General features: G+C 42.8%; 1 protein-coding gene across 2 annotated transcripts in view; it reads left to right on the top strand.

The window, feature by feature from the left end:
* MYO5A (myosin VA) overlaps positions 1 to 21,973 on the top strand; it is a 198,946-nt gene that overhangs the window by 99,320 nt on the left and 77,653 nt on the right. For both annotated transcript variants that reach the window (XM_056572329.1, XM_056572328.1), the window contains exons 8-14: positions 5,903 to 6,010; positions 6,105 to 6,211; positions 14,308 to 14,573; positions 17,710 to 17,791; positions 18,985 to 19,125; positions 19,412 to 19,537; positions 20,363 to 20,446. In XM_056572329.1, coding sequence (XP_056428304.1) covers positions 5,903 to 6,010; positions 6,105 to 6,211; positions 14,308 to 14,573; positions 17,710 to 17,791; positions 18,985 to 19,125; positions 19,412 to 19,537; positions 20,363 to 20,446 — 914 coding nt within the window. The remainder of the gene's footprint in view (positions 1 to 5,902; positions 6,011 to 6,104; positions 6,212 to 14,307; positions 14,574 to 17,709; positions 17,792 to 18,984; positions 19,126 to 19,411; positions 19,538 to 20,362; positions 20,447 to 21,973) is intronic.

Below are 21,973 nucleotides of genomic sequence, written 5' to 3'. Positions count from 1 at the left end.
TAGGAGAGATTCTTGTGATCGGTGTAAATAATAATTGGAAATTTTGATCCCTCCAGCAGATGCCTCCATTCCTCAAGTGCTAATTTAATGGCCAGAAGCTCTCGATCCCCGATGGAGTAGTTCCTCTCCGCCGGAGAGAAGGTCCTAGAAAAAAAACCACAAGTAACAGCATGCCCGGAAGAATTTTTTTGTAGAAAGACCGCTCCAGCTCCTACTGAGGAGGCATCAACCTCCAATAGGAAGGGTTTAGATGGGTCAGGTCTGGAGAGCACGGGAGCAGAAGAAAAGGCAGACTTGAGCCGTTTAAAGGCGTCTTCCGCTTGAGGAGGCCATGACTTAGGATTGGCATTCTTCTTGGTTAAAGCCACGATAGGAGCCACAATGGTGGAAAAATGTGGAATAAATTGTCTGTAATAATTGGCGAACCCCAAAAAACGTTGGATAGCACGGAGTCCGGAGGGGCGTGGCCAATCTAAGACGGCAGAGAGTTTGTCTGGATCCATTTGTAGTCCCTGGTCAGAGACCAAGTATCCTAGGAAAGGAAGAGATTGACATTCAAACAGACATTTCTCCATTTTGGCATAAAGTTGATTGTCACGAAGTCTCTGAAGAACCATGCGGACATGCTGGCGGTGTTCTTCTAGGTTGGCAGAAAAAATCAGAATATCGTCCAGATACACAACAACACAGAAATTTAAGAGATCACGAAAAATTTCATTAACAAAGTCTTGGAAGACGGCAGGGGCGTTGCACAGGCCAAAGGGCATGACCAGATACTCAAAGTGTCCATCTCTAGTGTTAAATGCCGTTTTCCATTCATCCCCCTCCCTGATGCGGATGAGATTATAAGCACCTCTTAAGTCCAGTTTGGTAAAGATGTGGGCACCTTGGAGGCGATCAAAGAGTTCAGAGATAAGAGGTAGAGGGTAGCGGTTCTTTACCGTGATTTTATTAAGACCGCGGTAGTCAATGCAAGGACGTAGGGAGCCATCTTTTTTGGACACAAAGAAAAATCCAGCTCCGGCAGGAGAGGAGGATTTGCGGATAAAGCCTTTTTTTAAATTTTCCTGGATGTACTCAGACATAGCAAGAGTCTCTGGGGCGGACAGAGGATAAATTCTGCCCCGGGGTGGAGTAGTGCCCGGGAGGAGGTCAATAGGACAGTCATAAGGCCTGTGAGGAGGAAGAGTCTCAGCTTGTTTTTTGCAAAACACATCAGCAAAGTCCATATAGGCCTTAGGGAGACCGGTTACAGGGGGAACCACAGGGTCACGGCAGGGAGTACTGGTAACCGGTTTAAGGCAGTCCTTGAAACAAGAGGTACCCCAACTCCTGATCTCCCCTGTGGACCAATCCAGGGTTGGGGAATGGTGTTGAAGCCAGGGTAGTCCAAGGAGAATTTCGGAAGTGCAATTGGAGAGGACCAAAAACTCAATTTTTGAGGTCCGATGCACATTAGGAGGGGTTCCGTGCGGTAACGCACGGCACAGTCCAATCTTTCATTGTTAACGCAATTGATGTAGAGAGGTCTGGCGAGACTGGTCACTGGGATGTTGAACCTGTTGATGAGAGAGGCCAAAATAAAGTTTCCTGCAGATCCGGAATCCAAGAAGGCCTTAGTGGAGAAGGAGAAGGTAGAGGCAGATATCCGCACAGGCACAGTAAGACGTGGAGAAGCAGAGTTGACATCAAGGACTGTTTCACCCTTGTGCGGAGTCAGCGTACGTCTTTCCAGGCGGGGAGGACGGATAGGACAATCCTTCAGGAAGTGTTCGGTACCGGCACAGTACAGGCAGAGATTCTCCATGCGGCGTCGTGTCCTCTCTTGAGGTGTCAGGCGAGACCGGTCAACTTGCATAGCCTCCACGGCGGGAGGCACAGGAACGGATTGCAGAGGACCAGAGGAGAGAGGAGCCGGGGAGAAAAAACGCCTCGTGCGAACAAAGTCCATATCCTGGCGGAGCTCCTGACGCCTTTCGGAAAAACGCATGTCAATGCGAGTGGCTAGATGAATGAGTTCATGTAGGTTAGCAGGAATTTCTCGTGCGGCCAGAACATCTTTAATGTTGCTGGATAGGCCTTTTTTAAAGGTCGCGCAGAGGGCCTCATTATTCCAGGATAGTTCTGAAGCAAGAGTACGGAATTGCACGGCGTACTCGCCAACGGAAGAATTACCCTGGACCAGGTTCAGCAGGGCAGTCTCAGCAGAAGAGGCTCGGGCAGGTTCCTCAAAGACACTTCGAATTTCCGAGAAGAAGGAGTGTACAGAGGCAGTGACGGGGTCATTGCGGTCCCAGAGCGGTGTGGCCCATGACAGAGCTTTTCCAGACAGAAGGCTGACTACGAAAGCCACCTTAGACCTTTCAGTAGGAAACTGGTCCGACATCATCTCCAAGTGCAGGGAACATTGTGAAAGAAAGCCACGGCAAAACTTAGAGTCCCCATCAAATTTATCCGGCAAGGATAGTCGTAGGCCTGAGGCGGCCACTCGCTGCGGAGGAGGTGCAGGAGCTGGCGGAGGAGATGATTGCTGAAGCTGTGGTAGTAGCTGCTGTAGCATCACGGTCAGTTGAGACAGCTGGTGGCCTTGTTGCGCTATCTGTTGTGACTGCTGGGCGACCACCGTGGTGAGTTCGGCGACAACTGGCAGAGGAACTTCAGCGGGATCCATGGCCGGATCTACTGTCACGATGCCGGCTGGCAGGAGGTGGATCCTCTGTGCCAGAGAGGGATTGGCGTGGACCGTGCTAGTGGACCGGTTCTAAGTCACTACTGGTGTTCACCAGAGCCCGCCGCAAAGCGGGATGGTCTTGCTGCGGCGGTAGTGACCAGGTCGTATCCACTAGCAATGGCTCAACCTCTCTGACTGCTGAAGATAGGCGCGGTACAAGGGAGTAGACAGAAGCAAGGTCGGACGTAGCAGAAGGTCGGGGCAGGCAGCAAGGATCGTAGTCAGGGGCAACGGCAGGAGGTCTGGAACACAGGCTAGGAACACACAAGGAACGCTTTCACTGGCACAATGGCAACAAGATCCGGCGAGGGAGTGCAGGGGAAGTGAGGTATACATAGGGAGTGCACAGGTGAACACACTGATTAGAACCACTGCGCCAATCAGCGGCGCAGTGGCCCTTTAAATCGCAGAGACCCGGCGCGCGCGCGCCCTACGGAGCGGGGCCGCGCGCGCCGGGACAGGACCGACGGAGAGCGAGTCAGGTACGGGAGCCGGGGTGCGCATCGCGAGCGGGCGCCACCTGCATCGCGAATCGCATCCCGGCTGGAGGCGGTATCGCAGCGCACCCGGTCAGTGGATCTGACCGGGGCGCTGCGGGAGCGAGAGTGTAGCGAGCGCTCCGGGGAGGAGCGGGGACCCGGAGCGCTCGGCGTAACACTATTGTTACTCTAGGTGGACAGCCACATGCTGCAGATCGTATGCAGTAGAAAAGCTGGAAAAAATCTTCATTGGCATTTCGCCACCAAATTGTGAGCAATATGGTGTGGATTTGCTGCTTTAGGTTTTGGGACATATATGCTAATATATATATATATATATATATATATATATATATATATATATATATATATAATATTATAATATAATATGTATATGTTACTCAATGGGGGAGATTTATCAAAACCTGTAGAGAGGAAGAGTTGCTGAGTTGCCCATAGCAACCAATCAGATCACTTCTTTCATTTTGTAGAGGCCTTGTTAAAAATGAAAGAAGCGATCTGATTGGATGTATGGGCAAGTCAGCAACTTTTCCTCTGGACAAATTTTGATAAATCTCCCCCAATATGTATGTTCCAGCATTACTTCCAAACGGCTAAAGATATGAACATGAAACTTGGCACACATGTTACTAATATGTCAACTACAAACATAGGATAGGTGATTTAACCCTTACCCACCCCCATTTGCAAGAGTCAGGGTTTTTATTTAAAGTCCCATACAAGTCTATGGGAAATGTATGTTACTGCATAACTTCCAAACAACTGGAGATATTTTTTATAATACTTGGTCACATGTTACTTATATGTCCACTAAAAATATAGGATAGTTAATTTAACCCTAACCTACCCTAATTTGCGAGGGTCTGGGTTTTTGTTTAAAGTCCAATGCAAATCTATGGGAAATGTATGTTCCAGCACTTTAGTACGGCTGGAGATATTTCACTAATACTTGGTCACATGTTACTTATATGTCAAATAAAAATATATAATAGTTAAATTAACCACTAACCTAACCCCATATGTGAAGGATGGGGTTTTTTGATTCAAGTCCGCTGCAAGTATATAGGACTTCTGGTGCCTTACTCCACAAGCTCCGCTCTGTATCTCCTGGTGAATGTGTCAGTTACTGGCAAGCCACACCCTCCACACATGGGGGCGGGATATGAGGTTTAAATATGGGGACGGGATATGAGGTTTAGATATGGGGACGGAATATGAGGTTTACATATGGGAACGGGATATGAGGTTTAGATATGGGGACGGGATATGAGGTTTACATATGGGGACGGGATATGAGGTTTACACATGGGGACGGGATATGAGGTTTAGATATGGGGACGGGATATGAGGTTTAGATATGGGGACGGGATATGAGGTTTACATATGGGGACGGGATATGAGGTTTAGATATGGGGACGGGATATGAGGTTTAGATATGGGGACGGGATATGAGGACAAAAGCTTCCTCCTTCGTTGCTTTTCCTCCCCCACAAGGATAAGGCAAGAAAAACCGTGCAGTCCCGGGTACTCAGCTAGTATATTAAATATAAAGTCACTACCTTTAAAAGGTATGAGGATCTGCAAATTAATTTTAAAAGCAAAGTGTAAACTTTTGCTAGTGCCATTATAGTCACTTTGTATAATGACTTGTTTATGACAGTGGATGTTAAGATGAACGAAACCTGCTCTCCAACATTAAAGGGGTATTCCAGGAAAAAACTTTTTTTATTTTTATATATCAACTGGCTCCAGAAAGTTAAACAGATTTGTAAATTACTTCTATTAAAAAAATCTTAATCCTTTCAATAATTATCAGCTGCTGAAGTTGAGTTGTTGTTTTCTGTCTGGCAACAGTGCTCTCTGCTGACATCTCTGCTTGTCTCGGGAACTGCACAGAGTAGAAGAGGTTTGCTATGGGGATTTGCTTCTAAACTGGGCGGTTCCCAAGACACGTGTCATCAGAGAGCACTTAGACAGAAAAGAACAACTTAACGTCATCAGCTCATAAATACTGAAAGGATTAAGTTTTTTTAATAGAAGTAATTTACAAATATGTTTAACTTTCTGCAGCCAGTTGATATATAAAAAAAAGTTTTTTTCCTGGATAACCCCTTTAATGGACAGGGAGGCCTGTCACTATGTATTGTATACATTGGGCACTATTAGTGATATAGAAACCAAGCAGGAAGAGTGCAGTTCTTGGGCATAGGCTGTGTGTACCCCTGTCTCAAGTATTTGATAGATATTTAGGTTTTTGGGGATTTGAGGACATGAAAATAGTTTGTGCTGAATAATTTCTTTAAAGGTTATGGGGGAGATTTATCAAAACTTGTGCACAGGAAGAGTGCACTGTGCAGTTGCCCATAACAACCAATCAGCTCGCTTCTTTCATTTTTAAAGAGGCCTGTGAAAAATGAAAGAGGCGATCTGATTGGTTGCTATGGGCAACTGGAGAACTTTTCCTCTGGACAGGTTTTGATAAATCTTCCCCTATGGGCATATTTCACCAACAGAACCCCATTCCAGGGTATGTAATTCTGTAATTCTTCTTAAGGTTATCTTTAGTTATTTTTGTGTAATCTTTTTTGTTTTGTTTAGTTTTTTAGTTTTTGTTTAGTTTTTAACAAATGGTGATCACATTTTTAAGCACAATTCCACTTTTTCCCAACAGGAAATGCCAACAGTTTCCACTATACCAAGCAAGGGAGAAGCCCCGTGATTGATGGAGTTGATGATGCAAAAGAACTAAGGAACACAAGGCAAGCTTGTTCTTTACTAGGTGGGTAGCACTCTGTCATTGGCCATATTATATCTACTAAATGTTCCTCGTTCTGTTTACATGAGTTTTCTTTATTTCTAACTGCTACTTCAAGGGATCGGAGATCAGCATCAGATGGGAATCTTCAGGATTTTGGCTTCTATACTTCACTTTGGAAATGTGGACATTAAGTCTCGGGATAGTGACAGTTGTTTAATTCCGGTAAGTGTCCTTTACCATTGCTTAATGTATGTATAATGTTCACTAGAACATATTATTAGAATGATTTCAGTGACTTATTTAGTTCACCTTCCATTGTCTGGAATAACAAAGTGTGTTTGCAATTAGACGTGTGTGAACAGGCTTTTATATAGTAATGTACATGCGTATTTAATATGGAAGGGGGGTACTCTAATCTGAAACTTGCCCCTGCTGGAGAGCTAAGCTGTCAGTATCCTACAGTCCCCAGATCAAGGTAAATTAGGAAGGATTGGCCACAGTCTTCATGACTATAGGCAACGATAACCTCTACTGACCTTAGATAGACTTATTGACTTGGATCTCACTGCTGATCTATTTTGCCTTATAATGAGATCAGCTGGAAGTGTCTGGTACCTGCCCTGATCCTTACACATAGCAGTCTACCTAATGATCTTTTGGTAGTTGTAATGTCATTGCCTAGCTAAACCTCATTTTGTTTGTACCACATTTGTAGTACATGTTTGCTGTGTCATTGGGAAATCTCCTGACACACATAACAAATGTAACCATCTGTAAACCTCCATGAGTCGATGGAAGTCAAGAGTGTCATTTTGACCTTCATTTGGGTGGTTTTCTTCCTGATTTTCATTTAGTTGCTGAATGCATTAGTGATATTTTATAAACACACTGCATTATTATTATTTTTTATTATCCTGTCATACTTATTGTATGCCCCAAAAATGAATCGCTATGTTTAATAGCATAATAGCATGATGTGTCCGCCATGTTGTATAGGTTCTAAGTAGACCACAAGTCTCTTCTCTACAAGTGTACCAAATCCATCAAAGCATTAAAGGGGTGCTCCACTTGAAAACTTTTTTTTTTTTTTTTAAATCAACTGGTGCCAGAAAGTTAGATTTCTAAATTACTTCTATTAAAAAATCTTTATCCTTCCAGTACTTATTAGCAGCTGTATATTGCAGAGAAAGTTCTTTTGTTTTGGGATTTCTTTTTTTTTCTGTCTATAATGCTCTCTGCTGACACCTCTGTCTGTATCAGGAACTGTCCAGAGCAGCATATGTTTGCTATGGAGATTTGCTCCTGTTCTGGACAGTTCCTGATACGGACAGAGGTGTCAGCAGAGAGCACTGTGGACCGAAAAAAAAAAAGAAATCCAAAAAGAAAAGAACTTTCTCTGTAGTATATAGCAGCTAATAAGTACTGGAAGGATAACTAATTTTTTATAGACGTAATTTACAAATCTGTTTAACTTTCTGGCACCAATTGATAAAAAAAAAATTTTCTCCCACTGGAGTACCCCTTTTAAATTACTGCTTATACATATTGATAGAACTCCTAATTGCCAAGCTAAGTGTTATAAGTAAATTTCCCACACAGGAAACTTGCTTCAAGTCTTTCCTCCTAAAATATAGTCTAGCGAGATCATATATCATTGCTATTTAATTGTCTTAAAGGAAAACTGTCAGATATTTTCTCCCGCACTATGCAAAGTACTGTTGGATAGTGCGGGAGACTCTGATTCCAATGAGCCCTACCTTACCCGGATCCACCCGGCCGTTCGCCCGCAATTGTAGTTTTATTCTATGTGTATATCTTGCTGTAACTGGCACGGGCGGGGCTTCTGCAGGTTAACTGGCACTGACGTCAGCGCTGCTTATGAATATTCATTCCCCTCCCTCCAGTTCTCCATCTCTTTGCCGCTCCTAACTGAGGGAGGGGGGATGAATATTCATAAGCGGCGCTGACGTCCGTGCCAGTTAACCTGCAGAAGCCCCGCCCGTGCCAGTTACAGCAAGATTTCCACATATAATAAAACGACAATTGCGGACGAACGGCCGGACGGATCGGGGTAAGGTAGGGCTTGTTTTAATCAGCGTCTCCCGCACTATCCACCAGAACCTGTGGATAGTGCAGGAGAAAATATCTGACAGTTTTCCTTTAATAATCTTACCAAAGTCAGCTGTAGAACATAGTCCAGAATGGGGTGGAAGTGTAAAAAATGTCTTCCATGTTTATATCCTTAGATGGATTTGCCCATTCATGTCATGTGATGTGTAGTTGGTTAGAAGAGGCGGAGTGTATTTAGCATTCCATATTGATATGTCTCTGATTAGATATTGCCCATCTTGATATCATGAGTTTTCTCTGGACAGTGATGTATAAGCCTTTTTCTTATATGATATCCTGACCTCATAGCTCATGTTTTATTGTAACAAGTTACTTACTACTCACATGTATTGTTCTACTATAGGTATGCAATTAACAAGCTTATAATGCTTACTAACATGTCTAATTGATATTTATTTGCATGTATCATTGTGTTTATTACTCATTTATGTTTATAACCTTATAACCAATAAATCTGCATACCTTTATAATACCTGTGTATTATTGTATATTGCAAAACTACATCCATAAGCGTTAATGTAATCGTGTCATAAAAGAACTTGTTGATATCTGAGGAAATAGTCGGACTCAGATGTGAATTGTATTTATTAGCTTTGTCTCCAATTCACCAGGTCATAATTTTGATCTTTTTTTGGATAATTTTCCCAAAAAAATGTTTTCATAATTAATATTTTTATAACCATAATTCATAATTGAGTTATTACCGCACCACAAGATATCAAGGATTCCTGCTAGTCCTGGCTTCTGTTGGGATCTGACATGTAACAGATCCAGCATGCCGTTATTTTTTTGTTTTTATGATGGAACAGAAACATGAATGCAGCTGTGAACATATCCTATTTCTTCCCAATAAATCACTTTGGCATTTTTCTGTTTTTTCTTCCCACCTCTTTACATACTCTACCTCTTAGACTGAGTTCACACATAACTAGTGGGCCATGCAGGAAAAGACTATGCAGCAAACTTTGCACATTTTCTTTTCTTTTTGGACTGAAAGCGAAAAACTTGTTTTTCTTACCTGTAGAAACCACATGGCCAGTAACCACATTACAAAAAGTGTGAATTCAGAGTGCCATTTGTAGCATGGTAATTGACCACGTGGCACTTTACCACTTTATGTGAACACAGCCTAATTTACAGTTTTCCCTAAAGCAGTTTTTTCCAACCAGTGTGCCTCAGGCTGTTGCAAAACTACAACTCCCAGCATGCGGCTTTTCGGGCATGCTGGAAGTTGTAGTTTTGCAACAGCCAGAGGCAGCCTGGTTGGGAAACACTGCCCTATAGTCCTCTCTCAGTGCTCCTCCATCCATTCATCTCTTTATAGACTTCTATAGGCAGCATATTGGCTCATAATCTGTCTGGTTTGTCAAGACGGATTTGAGTATTGAACTGAGAGTGAATGATCGTTGCATTTTCTTACATTTACTGGTGCTGTTTATGCAAAGTTTGTTGAAACAACAGTGTCTATATAAGTCTGACGGGAGTAATGTGCTTTAGTTACCACAGAGGAAACAATCATAAGGCATGGTGGCTCAGCATCTACAGCCGACTCATCTATTCAGGAGAGGATTGTAGGCCGGGACTTCCTTCTGATCAGTTAAACCAAAGATGAATAATGACTTCATGTATGGAGAAAACCGCTTAACTCCTTGCTCCCGCTGCTGTGCCCTGGCTATGGGGTAGCGCCACCCCTCACCAAACCAAATGTAGAAAACGATGTCCGGCACCAGGTACCGAGTAAAAGTCCTCTTTATTGAAGCATAGAGATAAAATACAAGCAGAGTGTAGAAGCCAACTGCTTGGATTTTATCGCAATGCTTCAATAAAGAGGACTTTTACCCGCTACCTGGTGCCTGACATTGTTTTCTATAAAAGATGTATAATGTGTTTGCTTACACTGTAGTCAGCCATCATTCCCTGCATCATTCCCAGGGAAAATCTGCCCTCAAGAATACTGCAGAACTATAACCAACAGTAACAACATGTTCCATGTTATTCTGCCCTTAACCACTTAGGGTACCTGTCGCCAAACTATACGTTTAATATATTTTTCCTTATGTAATTAGAAGACACTTTGCTATTTAATTGCTGTTAAGATCCTCAACCTTTATATGTTTTTAATGTGATTGAAAAAATGTCCACTAGGTGGCCCTGTTCTGTCCCCTGCCCCAAGTCAAACAGTTAGTTCGGTCTCCTCCCAACCTGGCAGGAGACCAAACTCAGGAAGTGCGTGCGGGGCATGGCGAGGCCCAGCTCTCACAGGCTTCAGTGACGTCATGCCTGCTGGGGAACGCCCACTTTCACCTTATACAAAGTAAGCAAAGGGAAAGGTATGATACAGAGCTTTTTAAAGCTCGGAAAATTTTGTTATCTGAGTTATTTCAGAAAATATGGTTTGATGACTGTTAGCATTCGGCAGGCTGTGTCAGAGAGGGATTGGCGTGGACCGTGCCGGCGGACCGGTTCTAAGTTGCTACTGGTTTTCACCAGAGCCCGCCGCAAAGCGGGATGGTCTTGCAGCGGTGGTAGCAAACAGGTCGTATCCACCGGCAACGGCTCAACCTCTCTGACTGCTGAGATAGGCGCGGTACAAAGGATAAGGCAAGAGCAAGGTCGGACGTAGCAGAAGGTCAGGGCAGGCAGCAAGGATCGTAGACAGGGGCAACGGCAAGAGGTCAGGTACACTGGTAAGGCAAACACAATAATAGCTTTCTCAAGGCACAAAGGCAACAAGATACGGCAAGGAAGTGCAGGGGAAGTGAGGTTATATAGACAGGGAGCAGGTGGAGGCTGATCAGACTGATTGGGCCAGGCACCAATCATTGGTGCACTGGCCCTTTAAATCTTAAAGAGCTGGCGCGCGCGCCCTAAGGAGTGGAGCCGCGCGCGCCAGGACGAGACAGACGGGGACCGGGACAGGTGAGAGACTTGGGATGCGATTCGCGAGCGGGCGCGTCCCACTATGCGAATCGCATCCCCGCCGGCAGTGTCAGTGCAGCGCTCCCGGTCAGCGGGTCTGACCGGGGCGCTGCAGAGAGAGGAACGCCGCGAGCGCTCCGGGGAGGAGCAGGGCAGATGCTTAACAATGACAGATACTCTTTGAGGACACAGTCCATTTTGGCCTTAAAGGGCTACTTCAGTGGAATTATTTTTCAAATCAACTGGTGCTAGAAAGTTAAACAGATTTGTAAATTACTTAATCCTTCCTGTACTCATCAGTGACTGTATACTACAGAGGGAGTTGAGTTGTTCTTTTTTGTCTGACCACAGTGCTCTCTGCTGAAACCTCTGTCTGTGTCAGGAACTGTCCAGAGCAGAAGAGGTTTGCTGTGGGGATTTGTTCCTGCTCTGGACAGTTCCTGAGGTGTCAGCAGAGAGCACTGTGGTCAGACTGAAAAGAACTTCACAACTTTCTCTGTAGTATACAGAAGCTGATAAGTACTGGGAGGATTAAGATTTTTAAATAGAAGTAATTTACAAATCTGTATAACTTTCTGACACCAGTTGATTTAAAAAACATTTTCCACTGGAGTATCCCTTTAAAGGGTAGCTCCCACCATCCTATATTTTTTCTGTCCCTGCCTATTGCCCATCTATCCCTAACCCCCTCCCTGCTTTAAATATTTTTTTTTTTACTATATTAAAAACAACTTTTTGTCTGCCTGGTAGTGTGCTCACTACCATGCAGACTTCACCAGCAGGCACCACGTCACTGATGCCTGCTGGGGGGGACTTCTGCCCTTAGTTCATCTACACAGGGTGCCTCCAGCTGTTTCACCACTACAACTCCCTGCTTGCCCTGACATCTATTGGCTGTCAGGGCATGCTGGGAGTTGTAGTAGTGAAACAGCTGGAGGCACCCTGTGTAAATGAACTATAACTTAGTGCCATGCGGCGCTACGCCCGCCGCCGCATACCCCGTCCCCTCCTTCACAAACACCCCGCCCCCCGCATACCCCGTTCCTTCCGTCACACACAGCCCCCCCCCCCCCCCCCCCCGCATACCCAGTTCCCCCTGTCACAAACACTTACCCAGTTCCCCCTGTCCCCCTCCTTCAGATGCTTACTGATACTGCAGAGTCCGGCAGCGGGCGTGCAGGGTCAGCGGCGACGACACGTGCGGGAGGAGTGGCCTCCCAGCCAGTGGCCGGGGAGCCAATGCGCTCGCTCCCGCCTGTCTGATTGACAGGCAGGGAGCGAGAGCAGCCTAAATGAAAAAGGACTGATTGCCAGGCCAAAATCAGTCCTTTTTCAGGCGTGACGTCACGCCAGGCTGCAGCCGGCCGCTAGGAGGGTGACCCCTAGTGGCCGGTTTTCAAACGTAAAATTCACCCTCAAAATGAAAAAATAAATAATGAAAATATATTACGGATATGTTGTAGTACATAAGTACTACAACATATCAAAAAATAAAGTTGGTGACAGTGCCCATTTAAGGACATAGCTAGTTTCATTTTTATGTTTTAGTTTTTTCCTCCTTGCCTTCTGAAATCCATACCTTATATTTATTTTTCCATCCACAGACCCATATAAGGGCTTGTTTTTTGTGTGATCAATTGTACGTTGTAATGACACCTTTTTTATTTTACCATAAAATGTACAGCGCTCCCAAAAAAGATATATTATTTAGAGGGGAAATTTTAAAGAAAACAGCAAATCTTGTTTTTACATGGTACACCTTATGGAAAAAATGACATGTACTATTTATTTTGTCAATACGATTAAAATGATACTCATGTTTACATGGTTTACTATAATTGATTATTGTTTTTTTATGTAGTACAAACCTTTTAAACAAAATTAGTATGTTTTCTGACCACTCTAACTTTCTCATTTTTCCGTATATGGGGCTGTATGAGGGCTAATTTTTTGCGCCCTGATCTGTAGCTATTATTCATATTGGTTGTGTATATGTGACTTTTTGATTACTTTTTATTTTATTTTTCTGGGATGGAATGTGGCCAAAAAGCAGACGTTTCAGACTTTTTTTTTCTTTTTTACGTTCATGCTGTTCACCGTACAGGATCATTAACATTATATATTGCTAGTTCTGACATTTACGCATGCACAGACACCAAATATGTTTATATTTTTTTATGCTTTTTTTGAGTAAAAGGGGAAAAAGGGGCAAATAAAAATGTTATTTGGGAGGGGCTTTTTCACATTTAAAAAAATAACTTTTTTTTTTTATTCACTTTTTGTGTCCTCATAGGGGACTATCTGCAGTAATTTTTAGTAATTACTAGTAACTACTAGTAATTAGTAATTATTTTTTTTTTTGCCTAGGCATAGCACTGATGAGTATTATGGGCCATCTACTTCTCTGGAAGGTAGACCAGAGAAGAAGACCACGTGATCGCTGATGTTCACCATTACTGGAGGGTCCATGGCTGACGATAGCAGCCGGGACCTGCCGTGCATGAAGCAAGCACTACTCCATTGCACTGGACATAAATGTACGCCCTGGTGCGCTAAGTCCCAGCCATCAGGATGTACAATTACGTACGTTGCCGTTAACGGGTAAAATAGTATTAAACAGGGCTAATAACAAATCCTTTTTAAGCTACAGAGGCATAAAAAAATCTGATGCATCTGATAGCAATTGTTCTACACTAACCAAGATATTTTATTAGTTTTATTTGGGTTAGTGTGTCAATTTTTCCCCCCCCCATATTTCTACATAATGCCGGCACATTATATCTTGGTGTTTTTGTAAATTATACAGGAAGAGATCACTTGAAAAAATCCATAGTGAAAAACTCCAGCACTTCCAGAGCGGATAAAAAAGTATAGAATTTATTCAATCTCCGTGGAGGTAAAAAACATGCATAGAAGGCAGGAAAATACGATAAAAACTGACGCGTTTCGTTATCCTTTCTCATACCTTGACAAAGGCTAACGAAACGCGTCGGTTTTTATTGTATTGTCCTGCCTTCTATGCATGTTTTTTACCTCCATGGAGATTGAATAAATTCTATACTTTTTTTATCCACCCTGGAAGTGCTGGAGTTTTTCACTATGGATTTTTTCAAGTGATCTCTTCCTGTATTGTTTGCCTCGTGGAGCGGCCACGTTTTCTGTGCACCCAGACTGGATGAGCAGCAGAGACCGAACACTATGAGGGTGAGCTGTATATATTTTCCAGTTTTTGTAAATTGTTTTCTTAAGGTTTTGTATTTTCTTTACAGCCAAAACATGAACCCCTACTTATATTTTGTGATCTAATGGGAGTGGACTATGAAGAAATGTCACACTGGCTCTGCCATCGAAAACTGGTGACTGCTGCGGAGACCTATATCAAGCCACTATCACGGCTACAGGCCACCAATGCTCGAGATGCTTTGTCCAAACACATCTATGCTTCCTTGTTCACCTGGATTGTTAATCATGTAAATAAAGCTCTACTGTCATCTGCCAAGCAAAATTCCTTTATTGGAGTCCTGGACATTTATGGGTAAATAGCATATTCCAATGAACATTTATATATTGCTTTACATGGTTGTATCACTTCTAATATTGTGTTTTAAAACTGTTGTCACACAAGCTTATATAAAATTCACAGATGCTAATAAAAGAAAATGAATAACTGAAGAAATAACTAATACACATTACTGGTATGGAGCTTTATGATTTGCATTAAACACATTGATGGCTTAAAGGGGTACTCCACCCCTAAATGTGTTATTCCCTATCCAAAAGATAGGGGATTAGATGTCTGATCACGGGGGTTCGCCGCTCGGGACCCCCGCGATCTCGGCTGTGGCACCCCAGACATCCGATGCACGGAGTGAACTTCGCTCCATGCCGGATGACTGGCGATGCAGGGCGGGGGCTCATGACATCATAATCACGCCCCCTCTATGCAATTCTATGGGAGGGGCCGTCACGCTCCCTCCCATAGAATTGAATTGAGGGGGCATGGCCATGACATCACGAGCCCCCGGCACTGCACCCGACGTTCTAAACGTAACGCCGGGTGCAGCAGAAAGATAGCGGGTGCAGAGGTAGGACCCCCTCGATCAAACCTCTTATCCCCTATCCTTTGGATTGGGAATAAGATGTCTAGGGGCAGAGTACCCCTTTTAAGTTCCATTTTATTCGCATTCAGTAGTAGGTTACAGTGACACGTTTTAAGTTTGGCTTGTCACTACGATCAGTGTTTGAACAGTAGGGTTCTGTTATCTGGGGCCCCCACCATCAAGCACAATAAAGTAAGTGCAGCTCTTGCTTCCCTTTAGTGTTTACAGGATTTTCCATACAGATAGCTGTAGTTGGTCTTGCACCTTGTCCTATTCTAGTGATTGGGATGTAAGGCAATACAATGCACAGCTACCCATGTGGATTAATGAAGGTCTGGAAACTCAGCTTTCCACCAAATATTGATGGCCTATCCTAAAGATAGGGCATCAATATCTAAAGCATAAGTCCTAAGCTACAGGCCTCTGTGATATTCAGCTCCAGTGCGGGAAGACGCAGGCCATGCTAGGCGGTACAGTTGTTGAGGCAGCCGTACCACGCTCAGCGCAGTTCCAAGCATGAATCTCATTCATCAGAAAAGTGTTTGTGCATGGAACTTCACTCACTGTGGTACATTTGCCCAACGTTAACCTGTGTCTGGAGCTGAAGGTTGTGCAGGCCTGAAACTTTGGACTTGTGCTTTGTTACAATGAGGCTATATGTTCCCTTTCTATTATTTTTTTTATTATATTTTATACATATATATATATATATATATATATATATATATATGAAACAGAGCTCTGCAGTGAATGATGCACTTTATTCACCCATGCTTCTGGATACGTTTCATGGGCCTCTCGCCATCTTTCTCAAGCATACGTAAGAAAGATGGCAAGAGGCCATTGAAACGCTGTATTCTAAAACATGGCTGAATAAAGGGCATTCTTCACTGAATTTGGGGTGTTGCAGAGCTTTTTTTTTTTTTATATCGTGGCTCAAGTATTACAGACTGACCTGGGCTGTTTCGGCTGGCATCCACCTTGATTTGCATACTATTTTGGATGTGCTGCTCACAAACACAGTGGATCCCATGTCACAGCGCCATATCGAGCTCGGTATAATAAATATGTAACACAGAATAGTTTACCTAACACGGAACCACTATTTTTCAGTACTTTTTAGTGTTTGCCGTGGTGATCATAGCAGATGTCGCATTAGATCTGTCTGCATTTCTTACTTTCAGTCCCTGCCGTTGCTCTGTCAATAACATAGCATTATGTCATTTTATTCTTTGTTTTATCATCTTTTTTTATATTTTGACAGTAAGCTGTCTGCAGATCATCTTTTCTGTGCCGAGTATGTAATCATCTATTTTAAGCAGCTTCCCATAGTCTTGCATACATTTGAATGGCTCAAAAAGTAATGTGATACATTTGGTGACTTTGCTGCCTTAACGTTGGGTCACATGGTTTGATTTTTTTTCAAATAGAACTTCTCTTTAACCATGTAAAATGCATTATTCTGCTCCATATAGTTGCTTATGAGTAAGAATTATACATGCATTTTCACACTTGAAGGGATATTTCCATTTCAACATTCATGGCATAGCCACGGGATATGCCCTAAAACAGTGGTCTTCAACCTGCGGACCTCCTGACGTTTCAAAACTACAACTCCCAGCATGCCCGGACAGCCGATGGCTGTCTGGGCATGCTGGGAGTTGTAGTTTTGCAACATCTGGAGGTCCGCAGGTTGAAGACCACTTCCCTAAAATGACTGATAGATGCGGGTCCATGGGACCTGCCCCTATGCCAAAATTAAAAGACCCCCCCCCCAAGTCTGCTTTGTGGCATCTAGGGGTGGTTTACTGTTTATAGAACTCCAGTACTGGTTACTGGGAGATATGGAAACAGTGTAGCTCATGGTGCTGCATTGTTTACACAATTCCCATTAAAGGGTACCTTTCATCCAAAAAACTTTTGATATATTATAGATTAATGTATGCAGAATAACTTTCCAATAGCATGTTATTAAAAAAATATGCTTCTTTATATTTAATTTTCCACTTTGAAAAAATGACCACTAGGGGTCTCCCTACCAGTCCTTTTTTATAGATTTCAGACTCATGCTGGAGTCCTAAATCTCAGACTGCAGCCGGGACACAGACAAACTCAGCACTGCTCCCTGCCAGGGAGTTTGTCTGTGTCCCGGCTGCAGTCTGAGATTTAGGACTCCAGCATAAGTCTGAAATCTATAAAAAAAGGACTGGTAGGGAGACCCCTAGTGGTCATTTGTTCAAAGTGGGAAATTAAATGGATAGAAGCATATTTTTTAATAACATGCTATTGGAAAGTTATTCTGTATACATTAATCTATAATATATCAAAAGTTTTTTGGATGAAAGGTACCCTTTATAGCACGGCTGTTTCTGGCTTTTTGTTCACCTCCAGCTGCAGATAGTGGTTCTCCCCGCACCACCTCACCCTTTTCTACAGTGATTATAGGTCATAGTAACTCTCAACAACTCCTCATCCACTTCCACAATGGCCCATACTTATTATATAAAGTGATTTTTTTTCCATATATTGAGCCCTATTATTAATCATGAATGTTTTCTTCTTTTCTTATAGATTTGAAACATTTGAAATTAACAGCTTTGAGCAGTTTTGCATCAACTACGCCAATGAGAAGCTACAGCAGCAGTTTAACCTTGTAAGTAGTTAGAAGTATCATGCGGGGGTGGTCCGACACTGGCTTTCCCGGGAACGGAGCATGTCGACCCCAGCTGTATCTTCGGCTCTCCCATAAAGATACATGGAGGGGGGTGTGTCAGTCTCTGCTTTGTGCGGGGGTCGACATTCCCCGTTCCTGGGGAAAGCCGTCGTCCCAAGATGTAGATCACAGGGGCCCCAGTGGTCTGACCCCCTGTGATCTAAAGCTATGTTTTGCAGCAAGATAATTCTCCTTTTAGGACCTAATGCCTTTATACTGATAGTAGACTAAAGGATACATTACAGTCATTCACTAGCGTTTACTATACGTTTTTATGGATATTTTTATTACTGTGATTGAAAGTTATTGTCAGATTATCTGGAGATTTACCAGAAAAGAACAAACAAACTATTTAGAGTAGCGCTTAGTGTAACTTTATTTGGGGACTTTAATTGGTCAAACCATAGCGGCGCCTGGACAGAGAAACATCCATGTCATATGTGTGACATGTAGAGTTTTTACTTATAGTCACTATTGTTCTATGTGTTATCAGGAACTAGTACATGTCTGATACTGTCCTGTCATCTCCTGGACCTAAAGAAAACCTCAGTGTTTCAAAAAAAAAAAAAAAAAAAAATGTAAAGATTTTATCTATTGAGATCTTACATGAAAAATCTGGTCCAACATTTCTAAACAGAAGCTTTACGTACTTTATTGAGGTTCTGTATTAGAAACCCAGTATGATGAATGACCCACTAGTAATATCATTCACAGCTTCTATCCTACGTAATATAAGTCTGAGAAAGCTTTTGCCAAAGTATTGGCCTTAGGGTATGTTAACACTACGGATATGTAGCTGAATCTCCGCTCGTGGAATTCAGCAAGCGGAGATTTGGCCTGGCAGCCGGCAGCTGCGGTAGGGCCGCTTGGCACTGTGCCATCACCATTGACGGCTATGCAGTGCTCGCGGAATTGTCCGCCGCTGAAATTCCGCAGTGTGAACGCGTCTCGCGGAGGACCTATTCACACTGATGCTAACGTTCACTGTGTGGAATTTTACTTGCGGGATTCCGCTCAAGGAATTCTGTGGGAACTCCGCAGTGTGAACATACCCTTGTGTATTCTACCCCAGACTTGTATTTTCTGCATTCTTGTTTTCTTCTGAGATATACATTTTTGTGTCCTATTTACAGCATGTGTTTAAGTTGGAACAAGAAGAGTACATGAAGGAACAAATCCCATGGACTTTGATAGATTTTTATGACAACCAGCCATGCATTAATCTTATAGAGGCCAAAATGGGTATTCTGGACCTGCTTGATGAAGAATGTAAGGTAGGAGAGGCTGGTTATTCTGCATTGCTGCTATTGTAATAAAACATGTTTGTACTTCATTACAATGATGTCTTAAATAATCAACTAGTCATAAAATAGAAGAAAAAAATGTACAGTGTGTATGTGTATATATATATATATATATATATATATATATATATATAAATATATAAATAGTGAAAGCTATAAACTTTAATGTATAGTTTGGGAGGGCTGAGGAATGTTTTGTCTTAAAGAATTGCCTTTATTTTATGTTTTTTTTTTTTTGTTTTGTCTTTTTTTGCAGATGCCCAAAGGAACAGACAATACCTGGGCCCAGAAACTGTACAACACGCACCTGAAAACTTGTTCATTGTTTGAGAAACCACGTCTGTCCAATGTAGCATTTATCATCCAACATTTTGCTGATAAGGTAACATAGACTCCTATTTACTAAAGGGGACTTTCATCCAACAGCTGTTTCTCCCAGTCCCTTCATACACGTGAACATTCATGTGTTCTGTACTGAGAGAAGGGTTGGGCAGTTAAAACTCAACATGCCAAATCCTTTTTTTGTCAGGATAGGCCATCAATCTCTGGTAGGTGGTGGTCTGACACCTGACACCCTACTGACCAGCTGTTTGGCAGAGCCACTGTGCCAGCATAGTGAGGGTTCACTTTAGTGGGAGCCAAGCTGCTGTTACCCAGCACGGCCACTACACATCTACGGAGCCACCTGCTTCAAGCTCTGTTTCTCTCTGAGAGGATGCTGCAGTTCAGGCAAATGCAATGATGTATCCTGGTATTGGCCCTGCACCCATCTGACAATGATGGCTTATCCTAAGGATAGGCCATCAATATGCTGTGACTGGTAAACCCTTTTAAGGGGCTGTACAAAACCCCTTTTTTCAGACTGCATATGTTATTACAAGATATGCAATATATGCATGTCTAATACTATGCAGTTTTCTGAATACATCAGCTGCTATGTACATGTGTGCTCTCTAAGACAAGGGTACTGAGGAGTCCTCTCTATACTACATTATGCAAACATCTAAATATAGAGTAGGTTTTTACTTAGATAATGGATCCTTTGTCTCTGTTTTAGTCATACAAGAAACCATGAAACAGAGATCCTAAGCTGACTACTGGGTGCACTTTCCTGTTTTATTATTTTTCATTATTTTCGAATGTCGTACAGAAAACTCCTGTATGTGAACAAAAGTTTTATAACTTTCTTTTATAACATTATTTACAGGTAGAATATCAATGTGACGGCTTTCTTGATAAGAATAAAGATACAGTATTTGAAGATCAAGTAAAAGTTCTTAAAGCGAGTAAGGTTGGTAAAACAAGAGTGCAGTGAAATGTTTGGTTCTTTAATGTGCCAACTGGAAGCCATAACTGTATTAAACATCTGTAGGTCAGTTAGCAGAGCCCATGTCATTTTCTGGGTAAGTTGTTCTTAGGTTGTTGGGTTGATGGCACTGATGTAAATGTGAATGGTATTTTATAGGCTTTTGAAATAAGTTTTTTTTTTCCCCTTGAGATGTGGGCATTTTAAAAATAACATTTATATATATAACAAAGGGATTTCGATTTGTCATGGGCGGAGAATGCATTGCGACTGGAAGACCATGCCCCTTTTACTGATTGATAAATGTTGACTGCTGTCATGTATCTACATGTGGTCATTGAAGGAGTACTCCAGTGGCCAGCGTTAAGAACTAAATATTCCGAATGCTGTTTTCGTGCTGCGGGGGTCAGCCACGCCCCCTTGTGACATCACGACCACGCCCCCTCAATGCAAGTCTATGGGAGGGGGCGTGAGGACAGTCACGCCCCCTCCCGTAGACTTGCATTGAAGGGGCGTGGTCGTGATGTCACAAAGGGGGCGTGGCTGGCCCCCGCAGTGGAAAAACCGCATTCGGAACTTTTAGTTCCAAACACTGGCCAGTGGAGTACCACTTTAACAGAACTGGGACATTTATTTCTTATGGCTCTAATTCTGGCAACATATTTTGCAGGGCTGTATTCAGTCTGAAAAAGTGTAATAGAAATATAAGGCAAAAAGATACAGTCCTCAAGTACTTATGTTGGAATGGTCAGGAAACAAATGAATTTGTAGAAAATAGGAAAAAAGGGGTTACAGTAGAGAATCGACAAAGGGGGGGGGGAGGAGAAACAGGAGGAGATAGACACAATGTGCAGGTAAAAGAAGAGTTAGACCATAGGGCTAAGAAAAACTAATTTATTGAAAAATGTATATTACAAGTCAGATACTGTGTGAACAAAGAGATGCCGCAGCGCCCTTGTGGATCCTCTATCGGTGGTGATACAGTGGAGACTAACAACTGATAAAAAGAATAATAAAAATAAAACTCCCCTTAAAATTTCAATATAAAATGTGGCAAACAGTGGCCGGTAAAGCAAGATATAAAGTCTCTCTGGGTATTTAGCCCGAAAGTTGTAGATCCTATATACAGGAGTAAAACAGTAGTTGATACATGCAATTAATGTGCAGCTATACAGGCCTATATGCTGTATATTTGGGGTTTGAGTTCCTGTAAGGGAAAATTTGCTACTATGTAGCTGCAAGTGCATATTCCTGCAAAGTAAATATGCATTGGTGTATATCCAGTAGTGCGATGCTCCTGTGGAAAAATAGTATGCAGATGCTGCCGGTGATAGAGAAAGTTAGTTCCGTATATATTCATGCAAAGGGAAATGTTAGGGGTCTGTTTCGCTGACTCCCGTGGTCTAGCTGCCTGAGGCGGCCCGTTGGTAAGGCAAGCTGTCTCTAACTGCGAGCATATGGGGGTGTGCAGCGTCCTGGGATCTTCTGCGGCCAGCCTTGCGTGTTAAAAGG

Source organism: Hyla sarda, chromosome 4 (assembly GCF_029499605.1).
Source record: "Hyla sarda isolate aHylSar1 chromosome 4, aHylSar1.hap1, whole genome shotgun sequence".
Taxonomy (NCBI): Eukaryota; Metazoa; Chordata; class Amphibia; order Anura; family Hylidae; genus Hyla; species Hyla sarda.
Note: the sequence above shows the minus strand (reverse complement) of the source record. Positions and strands in the feature narration are given on the sequence as shown.